The 21,389-nt window shown below is 41.3% G+C and overlaps 1 protein-coding gene across 3 annotated transcripts in view; it reads right to left on the bottom strand.

Annotated features, from left to right (window-relative positions):
• hspa12a (heat shock protein 12A) overlaps positions 1-21,389 on the bottom strand; it is a 106,759-nt gene that overhangs the window by 53,057 nt on the left and 32,313 nt on the right. For 2 of the 3 annotated variants that reach the window (XM_084375604.1, XM_084375606.1), the window contains exons 2-5: positions 19,513-19,589; positions 18,682-18,809; positions 6,592-6,778; positions 139-243 (exon numbers count right to left, since the gene is read on the bottom strand). In XM_084375604.1, the coding sequence (XP_084231730.1) occupies positions 139-243; positions 6,592-6,778; positions 18,682-18,809; positions 19,513-19,589 (497 nt within the window). The remainder of the gene's footprint in view (positions 1-138; positions 244-6,591; positions 6,779-18,681; positions 18,810-19,512; positions 19,590-21,389) is intronic. The other variant, XM_084375605.1, reaches the window with a different exon arrangement.

Raw genomic sequence — 21,389 nt, 5'->3', positions numbered from 1 at the left:
ATTTAAATAAATATAGTTGGAATAATTGGAATATACTGTAATTGAGCCCAAATTCAACAGAATGTTGATTTAATGCAAAAAATACACTGTATATATAAAACAAGAGAAGATCCACAGGTGCTGACAGAGTTATGTTACCTTTAGTGCTTGCTCCTTAAAGAAGGCCAATGCATATGCAAAGATATCCAGAGCTTTCACACGCTTCCCATTGGCTGCGTGGAGGTCTGTGTCAATGGACAGATTCTGATTGCAGAGAGAAAAAGTCAGAGTAACATAAAGGACATCAAATCAAAACACTGCAGAAGAAGAGTACATAGACTTATTCATCATATTACGAAGCCGTATAGGGTCTTGATTTCCAATTTTGTTTAAATCTGACATACTGCCAAGGGCCAAAAAGATGTTGATTTTGGTCCATCAGTTGGTCATCAATTAAATCACCAATCCAACATTTAAAGGATAACTACCGTTTTCTACAACCTGGACCTTATTTCTAGCAAAATACATTATCATTTACTCACCCAGATAACTTTGGTGTCATTTGGCGTCGTTCGGACGAAATTAGAACTAGAAATGAACTAGTTTCGTGGCAGATAATGCGTTATATAGAGGCTGTGTTTCGGTGCCCCGTCACTCGCATTATATGGATATACCGGCGCTACACTGGATCTAATTTCGTCCGAACGACTTCAAATGACACCAAAGTTATGTGGGTGAGTAAATGATAATATATTTTGCTAGAAATAAGGTCCAGGTTGTAAAAAATGGTAGTTATCCTTTAAGAGAAACGTAACCCCCAAACCACTTTTTTTCAGCTAAAAACTGATGCACAGTATATGAGTGGTGTTGGTAGTTAATTTTAGGTCAAAATCCTGAAACTTTAGTGCAAAATTTTAGATTTTTTCTCAGAACACATGTCGTGTTATCAATGACCATTGCGACTGCCCTCTATTGGTTGAAACTGGGCTTTTGCAATATATCTTTCCAATAAGCTGATCTGGATGCTGGTGAAATGTTTCGTGGCAGCTTTCATCACCAAGCAAGACTCCATCCCTGCCTCTTCCTATAACTATAACTTGCAGATAAAGAGTATCTGCAAAGAGTGGATAGAACAATTACATGGATTGAGTGTAGTGACTGACTACGTCGATAAATCTACCTATGATAACAGCCCAGTTGCCAGGATGAAAATGTTGTCAGATACTGCAAAGCACTGATATGTTATGTTGACATTTCTACCAAACGTGCCATACTTAGGGCTGGTGCGAAGCGTAAGCATCGATTTACATAATGTGCGTCGAGGCGGAGGATGTAAGCAGTACTACCGCCATGCCCGAGCACTTGAAGCGGAAGCGTCCCTGGGCATCTGGATTCACATTGGATCTGGTGGTGCTGCAAAACGCCGCAGGTTGTGCTACAGGCATGCTGGTCCTGCTTGTGATTGTTTGTCCTCATCGACGGATTACAAATAATGGTAAACAACCAGGATGAGGCAGAACATTATTGTGTTTTAAAATGAGGGACAAGACCGAACCAAAGTGAAAGTGAAACTTAATGCTTCTCAGAGAAATGTCCGATGTCTTCCCTCTGTAGTATTTATCCATGCTAAATAACATGCCCTCCTGATTGCCAGTTTATGTGATTGGGCACCACAACATGACGTTGGGCTGCATTTTTTCAAAAGTTCATTCAGCTTCAACTTTTCCACTAACCCTTACATTTTTATTCCCTCCATATCGCAGCATAATTGCCAGTATGTGCAGTGGTTGATCCCTTTAAACCTGTTCATGTTATGGGTTATAATAAATGCAGGAGCATCTAGGGGCCAATAGTGGGGCTTGAGAATATTAGTCATGTCATTCTACACCAAAATACTTAATACTCAGAGACTCATAAAGTCTATATATGTCAGGGTGGAGAAGGACTTAAAACACCATCACTACTTTATTTTAAAAATAACCAGGTGGTGGTATAACAACTACTACAAAATATTGATTATGATCACATGAAAAATGGTGACCATTATAACCAGGCTCTCATTGTGCTCCATCTCTGCTGACATGCTCCTGATTTAAACAGCAGGCACAGAGGCAGCTGATGGTAACAGCATCAACCAGATAATGTCTTTTAAAAAATGATGGGCAGTATGGGACCCTGACTGAGCCAGTGACAGACATCCCTCACACAGGGCAAAAAATAGAAAAAGGCAGCAGTGTGATGCAGTATCATCTCAGGCCCACTGAGCTGCAGCACAATACATATCAGCCAAGTGAATGATGAGGATGCGGTGTGCTTGTACTGTAACTTGGCATGATGGTAAGAAGAGTTACCCAGAGAACTACAGTAGGTACTACTTAAAAGTGGCCATTTCACTCGCGGGGAGCGAGATTCACGCAACGCGTGAAATGTCAGTGACAACTGTAGCCACTAGGTGGAAGCATAGTACTGAATTGCAGCTCAAACGATTTTGGGACAATTCCACATTTGACCACAACGTAGCTGCAATGGAGAGTGGCGCTGTTTTAGGCTACAGGTAGAGTGAATGGAGAGGGGGACTGCTAAACCGTATCAGATTGATTCAGACTGATTGTTTCACAGCGGTGGGACACCTCAGTTATCTGGGTGACCTTGGATAATCACTTGTGCTTTCTTTGTTTTACAGTAGAGCTAAACTACATTAGTCGTTTTTTAAGGAACATTTGTTTACTGGTAAAATTGCCGACCTGAATTATTGTCCCAGTCCGCCCCCGTGAGCATATATCACGGCCTGACTGGATGTTGCTTAAATATAAGAATAGCCTATAATAAAATCTGATACCCTAAAGACATCTGAGGTTGTGATTTTGCTCGCTCGCTGCAGCCACGGCTAATAAGCGGAGGCAGAAACAATTACGCACAGCCTGCAGAAGTTTCAACGTCCATACAAGCATTTAAGAAATGATTCTTATCAGCTCCATAATTCAGCGAGGATTTTTACTCATCGAAAAAATGTATAAAGATCAGCTTTTAGGTTGAAGACACGACAGCAGCACGTATGTCCAGACGCTGATGTGTGTTATAACAGACGTATAGCTCCCCTGGTAGAGCAGCTCCGTAAGTAAGCAGAATCTTCTGCTAGTATGAGTTCGAATCTCTGTAAAGGCACTACCCTTAGTTAATGTGTTTTCTTTTCTCATCATCATTATGATCACATATAGCTCCAAGTTTGAGCAAATAAATGAGCAAATGAGCATTAATTCTCCGCCGGCCGCGGCACCAGCTTTCCTGCTTGTGTACATAAAATACATTAAATTCTGACACCACAACTGTAGCGTACCGAATATCAATAGATGATAACCAGAAAAAAAAAAACGTTCTATTGATCTGATTCACCGGCTTCATGGACGTCGGAACTATTTTCTGAGATGGCGGGATTTTTGTTGGGAGGGGTGGGGGAAGCACGCACTTTTATCAATGATTAAGGATTTGATTTGAAGTTATTTTATAATGGTGTGCAGTTATAAGAGAACTAGATGGATAAACACGGCATCTTTATTGTTAAGAAAATGAAACTCCAGGAAGCTCCCCACTGCGTAAAAATGCAGCGCAGCCAGGAGCTGCACCTCCGGGCTGAGGGCAAAATTGCAGCGGGTTGCTCTCGGGATGTGTGGGGACACCGAGTGATCAGCCGTTGGATCTCCGCACGGGGCAGCCGGTACTTTGCCTGGACAGCCCGGTCTGACAGCACGTCCAGTGGGGAGAAGTGCTGACGCACGTATGCATTTATGTAAACTGTCTGGCTTCGCGCACGGCGACGCTGTTGGTTCGCAGCGAGAATGTGCTGTATTGCAGCCATGGTTTATCACACGCACGGACTTTGGCAACGCATTTATATAGAGTAGCAAGTGAAGCCTCTCTGGATGAGGTTCAGCTGAGTTTAATTACATCTGTTTCCTTGATATCTGTGAAATGACACAGGGTTGTTGTATTTTTATGTGTAGTACTATAAACTCATATATGCAGATGTGTGTGGAAAACTTAAACGTGTAATTCAATAAAACGTTTTTTTTCTTCTATTAACCTATGTTTCTTGCACCAGTGGCCCGCAGCTATGAGCGCATTTCAACATTGAGCATTGTTTTATTATTTCGAAAAGTGGAGGATGTAAATTTCCCTGACGCGGCTTGATCACTGAGCATTTGGTCGCTAAGAAGGCTGTTAAGAGTGGGTCAGCTCGATCTTACATTTCCTTCTTAGTGAAAGATCTTCTTAAGCTAAGAGCGACTCTGGGAAACACATCCTTCTTTCACAGCGTTCTTAAGAGCGCTCCTAAGAAGATCTTAGCACTTAAGAGCTTCTTAACGAATCTGGGAAACGCGGCCATTGGCAGGGCCAGACACAGCTTAATGAGCTTCTCCACCTCCGAATGCAGGATGGACACATCCTGGATGGCGCTTACTTCTTGTCCCCTATACACATTCCTCAGTATGGGGGAATGCAAATGTTAAGGCATCTGGAAGAAGTTCGCTTAACTGGAAAGACCACATCCATCCCCCACACTTTTGAAAAGCTTGCTACGCCAGCGCCCCCACCCCCACCCCCGCGCGCTGAGGACAGCAAAGAGGTCTGCAACAAATACATTGATTACTTGGCCAAGGGATCTCCTCCTGCAGGGAGACGGCTTCAGGGACTCACTCCGCTTTAAATAACCTTCTGTATATCCGACTACTGTGAAGCTGCTGATTATGTATTTTAATAAAGCTAGAGAAAACTGTCTGACATGACGTGGCGTCGTTCTTCTTTCTATAAGCCTGTTGTAGAAAATATAAGGAATAGAAAGCACAAATATTTGTGTTAAATTCTGACACCACAACTGAAAGAAAGAAAGCCGGTCATAGACGTCGGAACTCACGCACCCCATCAGCCACCCTACCCACGGGAAGATACGAGAAGTAAGCACCATCCAGGATGTGCATATGGACCTGGTGCGCTCCCAGGCGGAGCGGCGTTTTGATCAGGAAGGACTCCGCATAGCTGCAGGGCGAGAGCAGGCAGTTCTTGAGGTGGCTCAGGGGAAACGAGTGGATGTGGGTTCCTCGGAACTGACCCCCTTTCCACGAGAGAGGTGGAGAAGCTCATTAAGCTGTGCCTGGCCCTGCCAATATCTGTCGCGGCATCCGAGTGCTCTTTCTCAGCCCTGCGCAGGCTGAAAACCTGGCTGCGCACCATGACGCAGGAGAGACTAACACATTTGACCGTTATGAACGTTCACAGTGACCTTATGGATGAAAGCGATGTCTCGACCCTGCTTAAAACCTTCATCAGTGGGTCAACTGAGAGAAGGTCCACTTTTGGATATGCATGAAAGCCCTGAGTCAGGAGCGCAGACTTTTCTTTTTTTCATTCAAGGGTACAAATAATGCTGTTATGTTCCTTAAATGGCTTGATTTAGTGATCAAAGTTTCATTTTCTTAACAATAAAGATGCCGTGTTCATCCATAATGTAGTTCTCTTATAACTGCACGCCATTATAAAATAACTTCAAATCAAATCCTTAATCATTGATAAAAGTGCGTTCCTCCCCCGCCCCTCCCAACAAAAATCCCGCCATCTCAGAAAATAGTTCCGACGTCCATGAAGCCGGTGAGTCAGATCAATAGAACGTTTTTTTTTTTCTGGTTATCATCTATTGATATTCGGTACGCTACAGTTGTGGTGTCACAATTTAATGTATTTTATGTACACAAGCAGGAAAGCTGGTGCCGCGGCCGGCGGAGAATTAATGCTCATTTGCTCATTTATTTGCGCAAACTTGGAGCCATATGTGATCATAATGATGATGAGAAAAGAAAACACATTAACTAAAGTTACAGCCTATACGGAGATTCGAACTCATATCAGCGGGTGATTCTGCTTACTGAGGGAGCTGCTCTACCAGGGGAGCTATACATCAGTCACAATGTTTTCATGTGTCTTATTTATCACCGACCCGCTGCCCCAGCTGACACATCAGCGTCTGGACATACGTGCTGCTGTCGTGTCTTCAACCTAAAAACTGATCTTTATACATTTTTTCGTTGAGTAAAAACTCTCGCTGAATTATGGAACTGATAAGAATCATTTCTTAAATGCTTATATGGACGTTGAAACTTCTGTAGGCTGTGCGTAATTTAAAAGGCTTCATAGTGAAAAAAATCATTCATCTCATCCGCCATCAACATCATCAACAACTCACTAAGTTTGTCCTTGCTAGAGGGACCCTGTAGCGACAGGCTGAAGGAAGGAGTTGGAGTGAGGTGTGGAGTGGGTGAGGTATTATACATTCTTGTATTTAAGCAACAACGAACAGAAACATAAATCAGGCAACTCTGTCCATTCCCGTTCACTGCTCCCTGCTGCTGCATGTTGTCGTCCTCCTGCTCACAGATGCCACCTGGTGGTTGTTTGGGCACATTGCCGCTTCTCATGAAAACACAATTGATCCTCCACTAAAAAGGTGTGTGATTCTCGCGTGATTCACGTGAGAATCACGCGTGAACTCGGCCACAACAAAGTAGTACCTACTGTACTGTGCTTATTCATTGTGTGCATACAATATGCTTGTATCCTTACTGCAGTGGTGTGGAGTTTCATTTTGAATTTCTCCAGGTAGAGCCAGTGTTTGGACTCGCTAGGTTCTAGGTCATGGTAGAAGTCACGCGCTGCATAGCCAAAACTGTGGAACTTCCTGTCTGGAGTCAGCAGGATCGTGGTTGGAGTCTTCTGATTGGACACACCAGGATCCCCACCTTCCCAACGCCTGGGAGGAGACAAGTCAGTTATCAATACATGTACCATAAATCTGCATTTTTGCTTTTCTATTCTTTTCAAATATAGACTTTAAGCACTTGAAAATGTTCTTGTTCGAACTCCAATTTATCAGCACTATTTGGGACTTTCTATCTGCACATGCAGCTTAACTTCTATTACAGGCTGCAAAATGCATTTCAGTTAAGGCATTTTATAACATTCAGTTAATTTGTAAACAGTTGAGGGTTAAATCAATCATAAAATTCTGTCAGAAAGACAGAAAAATTGTGTTTTTTACTGTGTAAAGAGTAAGAGTTATCTAGAATTGTTCTTGTTTTCTTGGTTTTGATATATGCTTATAATTGTTTTAATTCTGCCTTCAGAAGTGTTTCTGAGTATTTCATTGTTGTTAAGTCTGTTCAGTAAATGTGACTTTAACCCAGCAAACATGTGACATCAGGGAGGTATTCAGATCATGTCTTTTAAATGTCCGTCAGTCCAGGCCCACTTTTGCTTTTCTGATGGACATTCAGAACATTTTGCTCGGAACATCTAATGCAGAGGCTGAATGTTACAGGAAAAAGAACTAGCTTCCTGCTCCACACAATGGGCCAAACCAAAGTGAGTCCAGCCCACTCATTATTTGGTGTGGAAGTATTTAGTCATGACAACAACGACTTCTATCTTCTTCCAGAGGTCATCACACAGCAGAAAATGCTAGTCACTCCTGATGACACGGTGACACCTGAGATAAAAAAGGCAAATGTGAAGAGAAGACTTCAAGCTCTCGAAATTGTGGAAACATCAGCTCTACTTCACGAGGGCAAGTATTGTTTTAAATTACCCTTTAGAAAAGGAGAGGACCCAGGGTTGAAGAAAATGATCTGTCATGATGATCACTTTCACAAGGAGTATGTCAGGTATATGAACAAGCTCATTAGTAAGGGCTATGCAGAGCAGGTACCTCAGCAAGAACTACATTGTGACAGTGAGTATGGTATGGTACATCCCTCACCATGGCGTCCACTATCTGAGGAAAGGAACTCTGCATGTGGTATTTGACTGTGGAGCGACATACAGAGGATAATTAGCCTGAGTTTTCGGCTGAAGTGCTTCAAACTGTCAAGCAGAACTTCTACGTGGATGACTGTCTGAAGAGCTCAGCCACTGAAGGAGAAGCAATCTTCAATCGATCTTATTGCTCTGTATCGAAAGGGAGGTTTCATCTTGAAAAAATGGATCAGCAATAGTCGTGCTGTTGTGCAAGCCATCACAGAGGATCAAAGAGCAAAGGACCTGAAGGAGATGGATCTGGATCGAGGCAAACTTCCAGTGGAAAGAGGTCTGGATCTACAGTGGTGCTTGGAGACCAACTCTTTCAGATTCAAGATGGAGATAAAACATCAGTCTCTCCCCAGACATGGCATGTTGCCAGTCAACAGCTCTGTATCTGATCCTCTGGGTTTCCTGGCGCCAGTGGCCTTGCTTGCAAAAATGATGCAACAAGAACTCTGGTTGTGGATGGGATGACTTCTTACCACAGGACATCTTATACAGATGGAAAAGGTGGATGGAGGACTTGGATCTGCTGGCTGCATTCAATGTGGACAGGTGCATCAAGCCAGTGGACTTGGTCAAACAAGCCTAATTACATCATTTTGCAGATGCAAGTGGAGGTGGATATGGAACTGTAACCTACATCTAGATGCTGAATAAGGAAAATCGCATTCAGGTCACCTTTCTGCTTGGTTAGGCCAGAGTGACACCACTGAAGGCTGTGACCATTCCTCGACTGGAGTTGACAGCAGCTGTCCTCACTGTCAGAGTGGATTCAATGCTAAAGGCAGAGTTAAATGTCTGGTTGGAGGATTCAATATTTTGGACTGACAGCAATTCAGTGTTGAAGTACTTTAACAATGAGGACAGGCGCTTTCACACATTTTGCGACCAACAGAATCTCAATCAGCAGTGAAACATCTGAACCCTTACAGTGGAGACATGTCAGTACTAAAGACAATCCAGCTGATGATGTGTCAAGAGGAATGGAGGTCTCTGATTTTTTGAAGAACAGGAGGAACTGGAGGGTCCAGCATTTCTTTGGAAGGATGACGAGGTCCCCCAAGATTGTGTTGATGGTCACAGTGGACGCCAGTGATAAAGAGGTCAGAAAAAAGGCAACAGCCAATGCCATCCGTGTGTGATGTGTCTAGTCCCACTGACCAGGTCATCGCTTACTTTTCTGACTGGAGGAGGCTCAAGACATCAGTTGCCTGGCTCCTTAGGGTAAAGGCCATGTTGTTGGGGCGAAGTCACCTGAGGAAACAGTTGGAGTCTTCTGTGGTTGGTAATCCAGTGGAAACACCAATGCCTAGGAGCTGCATTTTGACATTGGACAAGCTATTGAAAGCAGAGTTTGCTATCATACGTTTTTGCCAGCAACAGAAATTCAGTGAGGAGATTTCTGCTCTGTCATCAAAGGGGGCTACTGTGAGTTGACAAAGTCCCATATACAGGCTGGATCCAGTTTTGGAGGATGGACTTTTGAGAGTCTGTCGACTCTGACAAAGGAGGTTTTGGATCATCAACGCCCATTCAGCTGTTCATTCTGTTCAAGATCATTGCAGAGTGCAGCTTTTATAGACGTTACAATGGAAGAGCAGTTGAACAAAAGATGGCAGCTCTTCCAAAGGCAAGGATCCATTCTGATCTATCACCATTTACCAACACGGGAGTAGATTAATTCGGACCAGTCGAAAGGAGGAAAGGAAGATCAACCCGCAAGCGATATGGAGTTATATTTACCTGTATGGTGAGCAGGGCCGTCCATCTGGGAGTAGTAGTTTCATTGGAAATGGATGCATGCATAAATATTTTGCAGCGTTTTATCAGCAAAAGAGGACAAGTGGAGCACCTAAGGTCAGACAACAGTACCAACTTCACTGGGCCGGAAAGAGAACTGAAGGAGGCTCTTGGTAATTTAAATCAGGACAGGATTCAATGAGTTCTGTTGCAGGCTTAAATCCTTTGGAGTTTTAACCCACCAGTAGGTTCACACCATGGTGGTGTGTGGGAACGGATGATCTGCTTGGTGAGAAGAGTTCTCAGCTCAGTTCCACGTCAGCAAAGTTTAGACGGAGATGGGCTTTGTTTTGTGAGGTAGAGGCCATTTTGAATCACCAACCAATTACCAAACTCTCAGATGACTCCAATGACTTGGAACCACACACGCCCAACCATCTTCTTCTTCTGAAGGGTAAACCATCTTTGCCTTCCTGGATTGTACGGGCCTAATGATCAGTATGCAAGAAGGTGATGGAGGCAGGTGCAAAACCTCTCTGATCTTTTCTGATAGAGATGGCTACGGGATACTTACCCTTACTTCAAGAAAGACAAAAATGGAACCAGAAGAAGAGGAGTTTTGTCACTGGAGACATTGTAGTCATCATGGATCCTTCAGCTCCTCGTGGGTTCCTGGCCGCTTGGCAAGGTTCTTGAGGTATTTCCAGACAGACACTGCCTTGTGCAGTCTTTGAGATTACAGACAAAATCCAGCATCATTGAAAGACCAGTGACAAAACTGTGTTTAGTGTATGGAGTAAGAATATGTTGGTCTGTACTTTGTGTGATTTAACTTAATTTGACTTGTTTTGTTGTAATTTGGCCATTTCCAATTAGGGGCTGGTGTGTAGGAGCCAAATATGTGCTGAAAGGTTAATGTGTGTTATTCACTGTTTGAACACTAGGTGTCAGTGTAATACCAGTCTATGGGCTCAGGTATAATGGTAGGGAAAGTTTTTGTTGACGTCAGGTGTTTGAACCCGGAAGGGCAAAGGGTTTTTTGACCGCTTAGTTAGTATGCTGTAAGTTGAGTGTTTGATCTTTGTTGGAACTGGAAATGGACATTGTTCACATTAATGCACAGTGAAGAAATAAATATTTTTGTGGATGTGCAAGAAAGCTATATATCTTGATGGCTAGCCAGGACCCATTTTGGACATCTGCAGATTTGATATTATGCTATAATTTCAAAGTTAGGCTATTCAGTTGTTAACAATTACACAAGGGTTGCAAAAGTGGCAGACTATTGGGAAAACTTCTGGAAATTTTCCAAGGTATATTTGTCCAGTTTCAATAAAAGAATTGTAGCTCATACAACCCCAATCCTAAATAAAAAAGTTAGGATGCTGTGTAAAACATTACTAGAATAGAAAGTGATTATTTGGCTCAATCACTCACAATCAAGCACACTGCCTTTACTTGAATAAGTTGTATTGAATACCATGTTTTGGTCTTCCAACCTTGAAACAATTGCCTAACTAACGAAGGTTTGATGACCAAAACACCTTATTCAATAAAGCTGATCGTAAATGAAGACAAAACAGATCTCATGTAAGCACTGAGGACACTGAGAAATTCAGTCATTACCATTTATAGAAACATTTACTTCAGTAAAGCACCCGCCTAATAAGCAGAATTTGTTACAGCCAGCAGTTCGAATCTCGCTTGAAACACCATAATATCTGACTGATTAAAAAAAGAAAAGTAGACAAAAGGAGAGATGCTAGATGGAATGTGAGATAACATAAAAACATAAATATTTTGACCTATAAGTAGCTGTCCTTTGGATGTCAGCAATTGACGTTGAAAAGAAGTCCGAATATGACGTCATAAAAACTTTCATTTTTAACCCTTGTAAGGATGTCACTAGGATGTCAAAAGTGAACACTGAAAAGACATCTAACAATGACATTGCAATAGCTTTCATTCCGGCTCTTCAGTGGACGTCTTTTGAACATTCAACAAAGACGTTTGATTGAGCTCTTTTGGACATGTCTGTGCTTAGTGGGTAACTGCTAAAACAAAATATACTGTTCTTTGATTTATCTCTCTATATATACACATTTAAAATGCATCAGCTGTTCTCCAGATCTATTTTTCCAGGAAGAATATATAAGAAATATGGTGCTATGTGGCAACATCAAACTAAGTTATTATACCTTAAAAGTAAAACTACGTAACTCTGGCAATAGAGAAGCCACTGTGGGGTTCCTACACATTTGAAATTTCAAAATTCCATACTTTTTCCAGACCCTAATTTCCAGACTTCTCGGTAAAAAATGCAAATAATTTTTTGACATTTGAGTAAATAGATGTGCATCATGTAAATAAATTATGGAATTTAATCGTTTGTTTTTATTATTCTGAATATGTATGCCATAAAGTCACCAAATAATTTCCAGAAGATTATAGCTAGGTAATGTAGCTCATACAAATAAATAAAGACCAAACCCAGATGAATTCAGTGCACAGCTTTTTTTATTTTAAGTTGTACGTTAACAGTTGAACTACTGTACTGTCTACATCTCTCAAACCCCTGGAGTAACACAAGGGAAGTTACAAAAAAAAGACTTGGCCTCACTGGCATTCTTAAACATCAAATAAATATTTTAATAGTGTTTAACAAGTAACTATAAATTAAGTCAATTAATACTAAAATAAATTAACAAATGATAAATTAAACATTATAAATTAAAATGAAGAACTAGGAAAGGCTTTGCCTCACTGGCATCAAATGCTTCAACATAAAACATACTTGTAAATACTGTTCAACAAATGACTTTAAAGTAAAATAAATAATACATTAAAAGAATGGCTTTTGAGACCTGCATGCAAAAATGTAATAAAATGTAAACAGCAGGTATAACATATTTAAAATGACTTGTTTTTACATCAAAACCCACAACAAAGAACCACTGAGGGACTGTGAAAAGGAACTGACTGGAACTGTCCGATTGACAGACAGACACATGACAGACAGAGACACATTTACAGATACAGACATACACACAAAGACACAGACACATGACAGACACACACACACACACACAAAGACAGACACAGACACATGACAGAGACACACAGACACATGACAGACACACAAAAACAGACACATTTAGAGATACAGACACACACACAAAGACACAGACACATTTACAGACACACACACAAAGACAGACTCAGACACATGACAGAGACACACAGACACATGACAGACACACACAAAAACAGACACATTTACAGATACAGACACACACACAAAGACAGACAGACTGCATGGCCTCAAAGTGCATTAATTTCTGAGGTTTTCTTTTCTAATTCTTTATCATACTGCATTAGCTGTTGTTTTTTGTCTATGGCAGCTTTCCGGAGGGCATTTGATTTAGTGAGGACATATATCTTGTCAGTGACTTCTGCTTCAACTGCGAGTTCATCTGCTGATGCCAGGAGTGCATTTATGTGTGTCTGAAGCTTTATTCTCTTCTTCTTGAGTTGGTCAACTTCATCCTGCACGGCCCTCCGTTTCTGTGTTTGCCGTGATTGCTCCTTCTTCTTCTTCTCCTCCTCAAGGTACAAATGGTATCTCTGTCGTGAAAAGCGTGCAGACTGAAGTAGTTCTTTGGTCATCTGTACCTTAGCTACCCCACCCACATGGTGCAAGTGGTCTACAATTACCCGCTGGGCAATCAAGGTTCTCTCCTTCATGTTTTCGACAACAATGTTCTTATTAATAGAGAACCCTCATTCTACAGGAGCCTGGCCATAGGACAACAGAAGAATCTTTTGGACAATTTCCCACAGATCTCTGAATTGATGCTGTTTGGCCATCTGTGCATAGAAGAAGGTGTCCAGTCTGGAGTGGGCACCTGTCGGCCACTGTGAGGCATCCTCACTTGTTTTGCACATCACAGCGAAGTCCTTGAACTGGTTGAGGATTCTGTCACACTTGTTCTCTCTAACTCGTCCAGCACTGGAGATGATCTGCAAGCAGAGTTTCAGTTGTTTCTCACAAGTGTCTGGTTTCTCTTTGATCTTCTGTGGATCCAGCCATGCTAGGTTTCTCACCAGAGTGTACTTAAGGGGGCATTTATCCAGCAGCTTTGTCACAGCTGTGACAAGGAACTCTTTGGTTTCCATCCTAAGCATGAGAGCATCTCGCTCAGAAACCTTCTTCTTCAGTTTCAACTCTGAAAGTAGTTTGTCTGCAACAAATCCTATATTGATAAGGGAGGCATCTTTGTGATTTGCTTGCTCCTTGAAGTCTTCTGAGAAGAGCCTCAGTGGTGTCTTCACCCTCTTAAGTGTTTCTTCAGTGACAAATCTCTGGAGAAGGTGCTTCGGTATAATGAAAAGATCATCTGCCAGGAAAGGTAGCATGGGCTGATCAGTTTGATATTTGATTAGAAAAGGTGTGCACTCTTATGCAATGGAGAGGAAGGTGTTGGCCTTTACCAAAAACATGGGGTCAGAGCGTTCTTTTCAATACAGTCAAAAGACCTGTTTTTTGGATGTGGCACTTTAGAGGCCATAACATTAGCCACATATGTCTGGACCTGTGGCCATATTGTAATGGCTCTTTCTATGACTGTGACATTCTCTAGCCATCTATGTTGACAGTACCTGAGAGGAAAAACAGTTGAACCTGTTACTTTTGCATAATCATCACGTCTGGCTGGGGAGTCCTTAAAAAGACTATTTAGAGTGTGCTCAATGTCCCAGGTAGTTGTGTTGCTGCCAGCTTTAAATGCATTGTGAATTACATGTAGACCACAGCTCCCTATGTTGAGGAGTTTGGAGCCAATCTCCTCTTCCAAGTCCCTGGACAGTGCGTCAAACAGCTTCCAGTTTACATTTGGTCCATCCATTGCTAGCTGCAATATGCCATGAATGCCAACAGTGTTGCATTTTGTGCGTAGTGGACTGTAGAGGTCATCAGCACATGCATGTCCAAGAAAATGAGAGTCGTAAAAACCTTGTGTTTACACATTCTCCATCCCAAAAGCGTATGTGCACATCTAGTTGTTTTGACTGGAGGGGGCGGTTCAAACTTTCATCAAACAGTAGGACATAGTCACTAGCAGATTTCACTTTTGACAAGAGAAGTGATGAGAAATGTGGTGCAATACCAAATGTTGTCAGGTAAGCTGCCTTGTCATCCCCGCAGGTGAACTTTGAGGCAATATTACTGTCTGGAAACATAAGGCTGAAAAGTTGACTCTTTCCAGCACAGCTGTTGAAGGATCCATGCTTCTCAATGACATCAAGTGCCCAGTACACTTCCGCAGACAGAACCTCTGGCCCACTCACAAAGGTCCTCATCAAGCTATTGGATGTAGCTGCAGCTGTATCACTGGATGTAGCTGGAGCTGTGTCACTGAAAAAGATAAACAATTTGGGCTCATTGCAAAATAATAATTACTATACATATCAGCTTCACATCCAGCAATAATGAACATTTAAACACCAGAATGACTGAATTGCCTTTAAAGATAATAACACGTGTTATACCATGGTCTGGGTGAATACACACACATTAAATAGTCCGCTATGATAGACGGCATGTCAGTGCACTGTAGCCAGCTTACATCATAAGATTAAATACTTCTATTGATTGATTGTGCAAATAAAGTAAACATACAATAAACATGACCGGTAGCCTACCTTAAACATAATTCATTTCAGTATGTAAACATTTGAAATTAACGCTGTAAGTTACCTAACTAAAACAAATAGACGGAATTCATAATGTTCAATAATGTTCTCACCGTTCATCATTCGGTGTGTGGGCAAGTTCGCTGGGTTGAGTCAAAAACGTTGGGACTCTCGGTGCAGAGGATGCGGCGAAAAGACGGCAGTGTTTTTTCCCCTGCATGTGACTTGCAACCGCCGCCTCCCCCATGTTAGAGATGTCAAACGACTTCATACAAATTCTGCATTTAGCTTTTTTTATCTGGCCAGTGTCCTTGGCCAACCAGTCTTTATATTTCGGATTTCTGAGCCACTCGTCAGAAAATTTACATCTTCCCATTATGAGTTCTGTCGACGATCATACAAGGCATTTGGATAGCTCACGAACAGTGTGGACTTCTTCTTCTTCTTCTTCTGTTGGTTTTGCTTGGCGGCTGGCATCCAGTTTACAGGTGCATTCTTCTTCTTCTTCTTCTTCTTCTTCTGAGGTTTATGGCAGTGTGCTACCCATTTCAGAGAGCATTACCGCCACCTACTGAGCAGCATTCAACTTTTCAATCTACCAAAATGTTTTCTGGGACGCGTAACCTTCTGTGTGCTCTCACACAAACATTTTAGCTGCGCTGCCAAGCGCCTTAAAAAAACAGATCGATCCATTTCTCTTTTTTTTATATTCATAATTCTATATTTTAGAAAACAGAACAATGATAAAAGTCTTGGAAACATGAATATTTTTCCATACAATAGTTTCAATTTTCCATACTTTTCCAGACCTGGAAATTTATAAAATCAAATTCCATACTTTTCCATACTTTCCATACTTGCGTAGGAACCTTGTGGCAACTACAGTGTAATGGTACTAATGACATAACAGTACGAGAACCAATGAGGAGTTAATTAATCAGCAATATGACTCCAGAACGTCAGTTCGTCAGAGTAGCAGCAAAACCCTCACAGCAAACTTTGGCAATTTTGAGTTTTGACCCTTGGAGGCTGCTGTAGCTATGCAGTGTGGTATGAAATTCTGTTTTAGAGCATGTGTATTTGGAGCATGTTAAGTAAAATGGATAATTTGATTGAATGCCCATTCCTGTTAGCACATTAATGGTAATTCAATTTAGCATCAAGCTAACAGGTTTGGGCTTTTATGAAATACAAGCCCCATCCTGATCTTCCTGTTAAGACACTTTTACTGATACAAATACAAAAAAAAGCCTCATCCTGAAATCCAAGTTAAAGGTGTAATATGAAAAATATGGCCAGAATTTAAAAGACAGTTCCAAAAACATAGAGGGCAGCATATCGCCAGTGTAACCATCAACTTCTACACTTTGCTAGCTATCCTTGGTTGTAGGCCCTTGGTTGTACCTAGCTATTGTTAGCTAATTAGAACATGGCTCAGTTAGTTGTAGAGCCAGTGGCCCTAGATTTTGTCTGGACCGAGTGCTCAGATCCCAGGGGAGTCACCAGTGGGGAAGGGGGGCTTCGCTCAATCAAGTTTAGCAGCCTAGTGAACGTGCCTACACACCAGACTGAGACTGAACACAGCCTCCAAGACTGACAGGGCTCAATTTGACAACAGGGGATACGGGATGGTAGTGATTTACAGCGGTTCTGATCAGAACTGTGACTCCAGGAGAAGTCATTTATCAGCAGTAGGCAAAAACAGCATAGAGAGCTTAAATATTCACTTACTCCATATGTATAACTGCGGTTGCATGTGATTCTGTAATTATCGGAATGGAAAACGTGACACAACATTTTGACTTTCCTTTCTGCAGATAATTAAAGGATAACTACCGTTTTTTACAACCTGGACCTTATTTCTGGCAAAATATATGGTCATTTACTCACCCAGATAACTTTGGTGTCATTCGGCGTCGTTCGGACGAAATTAGATCCAGTGTAGCGGCGATATATCCATATAATGGGAGAGACGGGGCAGCGACACACAGCCTCTATATAACGCATTATCTGCCACGAAACTAGTTCATTTCATCAATATTTTGTTATGAAATGCTAGCGCTATTCCCCTCTGAGTCCGGGCTCGTCCGTTATCAACATCCGGGGTCAAACTAGCAGTAGCAGCTACAGGTAAACAAGCCGCGCTGTCGCGGGTGCGCGCGCAGCTCAGAGACGACATCTTCCAGGTCAGAGGTAGTAGATCAGCCTACAGACCCCGGATGTTGACAATAGACGAGCCCGGACTCAGAGGCTAATAGCGCTAGCATTTCATAACAAAATATTGATGAAATGAACTAGTTTCGTGGCAGATAATGCGTTATATAGAGGCTGTGTGTCGCTGCCCCGTCTCTCCCATTATATGGATATATCGCCGCTACACTGGATCTAATTTCGTCCGAACAACGCCGAATGACACCAAAGTTATCTGGGTGAGTAAATGACCATATATTTTGCCAGAAATAAGGTCCAGGTTGTAAAAAACGGTAGTTATCCTTTAAGTGTTTTTTTTGTCTGAAGAATTATATTGCTCATTGCACATAACAGGGGGATGTTGGTTAGAAGTCTATTATTTTTTTATGTCAGTGATCCAGAATATGCTGAAGCTGTATTAATTCACTACATGTATGTTGCTACAGGCACACTTTTCTTTTCCTGTTGGTTCTTTCTTCAGACAAAAAACCCCAATCTCATACAAAAATAATGTTTGTGGACTTAAGCATATTCTGAATAAATAACAACATAAAAATTTGCCCTTATTAAATAAATAATAAAGAGTCAAAGACTTGTCACTATAAACAAAATCCAGAGCATAGCATCCCTCAAACCAAAAACAAACAAAACATTTTGCTGTATAATACAATCAAAAACACTTAGCACTTAAACATCTGCAGAAAGGAAAGTCAAAATGTTGTGTCGCTTTTTCTAAATGGCTGTACTGATACACTCTGCAGAGGGCAGTAGAGTAAACTCACTTAAGACTTGGGATTTACCTGCAGATCTGTTTACAGCATATTGATGTCACAGCTAAACAATACAGAAAGCAGCTCTCATACAAAAAATATGAAATAGGCAGAGGAATTACAGATACAGATATCTCTAAGTGTAAAAACAAAACTATGTGTTCATGTCAGACCCCATCGCTCACTCTGAGAAGCTGATTAGGATTTTGATTTAACCAATTCATTTAAAAAAAGGAGGGCTGTAACAAAATCAGTTCAGTTATGTTTTCTTCTTTTGTTTGTATGTATTTTTGAATCATTAGAATGGCTCCACGATCATTTTATCCTGCATATGTAAGGTTTGTACTCCTTGTTTTTACTACGAAAATGGGTCTCTATCAGCAAAATAACATTATGCTGATGCAAGACCAGGCTACCCCCACACTTCTTGTCAGTGAGCGTCTGCATTGCAGTGCTGGCCCACCTCATGGTGTGAATGCACTCTGGCTCCTTAGTGAAGGCATAAGCATAACCACTGGACGTTGTGCCAAAGTCAATGGCAACGACTACATCAAAGGATGGCCCGGACGGTACCTGGTCTGCATCATTCTGCTGTAGAAAGAGAATATACAGTTTGACAGGGTTAGGACATGTTATGGTACTGTATATGATGAGACTGGCTGATCGTCTTCAACAGGAGAGTTACATACATACACACAAGCAATTTAAGCTTGAGAAGAACAACAATGGATCCACATATCAGTAAGAGTAGTGGTCATTTTATAAACTAGCATCACTACTTAACACAGACGTGTCCACACATAGCAGCACTGAACAGTTACTACTAATTCCTGCATACCTGGCACCAGGAAGTGAAAAGATTATCATTATCTATCATCATTCACTGGTACAGTATGATGATGAACTATTTATTTTAAAAATCATGTTCCAAATAATTTTGTCAAATACAGAGCTGGATAGAGAGATCCTACTCGGTCCGCCCACTATTGTCCTCTAACATGATATGTGTGTAAGATACATGAAATGGGAAACAATGACTAGCCAGTGAAAAGGGTTAAGAGCAGATGGACCAAACACGGTTTGTTTGAACTCGTATGGAAGGGAAGAAATTGCTTCTGTTGTATTGATAAAATATTATATGATTCTCCAATCAACCAGTCAAGATTAACAGAATGATATGAAAGGAAGATTATGAAAAACTAATTCTGACGAGAACAAACACAAGGACAGCCTAGCAGGTAAACAGTGACAATAGGCACATAAGGAGTCCATGTCCATTAGAGAATGGAGTCACCTGAGTGTGTGAAGGAGACAGAGGGGTGATTCCAGGGTCACCCATGCTCTTTGCTGGAGAAGGATTAGCCATCGCATCTGTAGACAAAGACAGAGAAAGATATTCATGTCACAGTTCCACACTGCACCTGTTTTGTGAATGTTCAATCATTCATTTATTTATCTACATGCTCACTAACACAAGGCTACATATGGCACAAAAATATTAAAACATTTTTCTTCTGGAAATGGTCTTAAAAAAACACCATGAGATGAGAAAGCAAAAAAGGTGAAAAACTTGGTACGGTATGTTGTATACTTTTAGTTTAGTTCAGTATTATTTTGGATAATGGCGTGAGCTTAGTTCAGGTTCCTACCTGCTGTTAGTGTACACTGACAATTGTGAACCAAAAGTAGGGCTGCAACTAACTAGAATCTGCCAATATTCGATTATCGATGTTTTGATGAATAATTTGGCCTATGTAATGTCAGTAAATAATTAGAAAAATGCCTTGTTATAATATCCAATAGACCAGGGGGCAACTTCAGATTCCTTCTTTGGTCTATTAATTGATCAATCCAAAACCCTGATCAACATCTGAGACTCAACTCCAACCAGTATAGCTGTTTGATTCAAAAGTAATTATTTCCATCATTATTTCCTACAACAGAATGTAAAGTTTTTGTAGTTACTGAGCTCAGCGCCAGACTTTGGGCACCAAATTACAAATATTCTTTGTAGAAATGTGAATGAAACAGGCCAGAACAGGTTGGCATCAAAGGATATTGGTCAGGTGGCTAAAAATCCTTTTGGTTTGATCATTGTAGCTGGCAGGAGAGTGTTTTTACAGTCATGGGAACTAAGGCCGCTCAAAAACCCAAGAGGCTCTGCCAGACTGCTGACCCTGAACTCTAGCAAGTCTTAGGCTGTAAATGGAAGAGAAGTTGAAAAAAAAAAAAAAAAGTCCATTCCTGTTGCAGAGATGCAGACTGACAACATCTACTCCATTCAAACAGCAGAAAATGTCTGTTGCACCTGGCTTTGACATTTCAATAGAATTGGAGATTGTCACCCCATTTGCTTCCATCATTTTGATTAGTGTGGCTTAATAGCCTTCACAGAAAGTGTTCTTTGAACGCACACAATAATAATACTCCCTCAACGTATTGTAAGTGTCTGGCAGAATTGTCTCGCGACGGGACATCGTGTTATCCATCCTATTTTTCCGCCTCGCTCACCCTTTTCTCTTGTCCACCCCTACGGAGTGGATGAGTGGTCTGAAGACCCATAATACACTTTGCCAGGCAATTATGGTGCAGAATTGCAGACCACCTGTGGCTAGACTCCATCTAGGCTCACTCCAGCCTGTCTTTCTGCAGCCCCAGCAGCCCACTCCCAAAATCACCTTTACAACCTCAAGTTTTTATTTCCCACAAAGGCCATAAAAAAATCAAATCACAATTAGAGAAACAAAGTGATTGCTCTTGTAGTAAGTAATATGTCAAGTGCTGCATTAGCGAGGTTTGGCTCAGCCATTCGGTTTTATAGTGCTAGCTCAGTTTGTTTACCTCCATATAAGACATTTCTTAGAGTTTCTAAACAGGAAGCTGGGTACCATGAATGCCACCTGTTTTTCTAAAACTTGAATTCTTTCAATCCTACTTTTAATTCAGTACAAAAAATAACAAGCAATGAACGAATAACAATCAGTATTACGTACAGTGCAAAGGCTTTCATAATGCAATATATTCCATATTATTAGTTACCTTCATTTTAAAGTAATATGCACCACTGCAGCCAAAATGGACTACCCTCATTAAAATGCATGGGAAAAACCTAAGTTTTCGCCGCACCGTCGAATTTGGTGTAAATGCTGCTTTAGTCATATGAAACAGAAT

This window comes from Pagrus pagrus, assembly GCF_965226575.1.
Source record: "Pagrus pagrus genome assembly, chromosome: 15".
NCBI lineage: Eukaryota > Metazoa > Chordata > Actinopteri > Spariformes > Sparidae > Pagrus > Pagrus pagrus.
The sequence above is the reverse complement of the archived record's forward strand: the minus strand, read 5'-3'. Positions and strand labels throughout refer to the sequence as shown.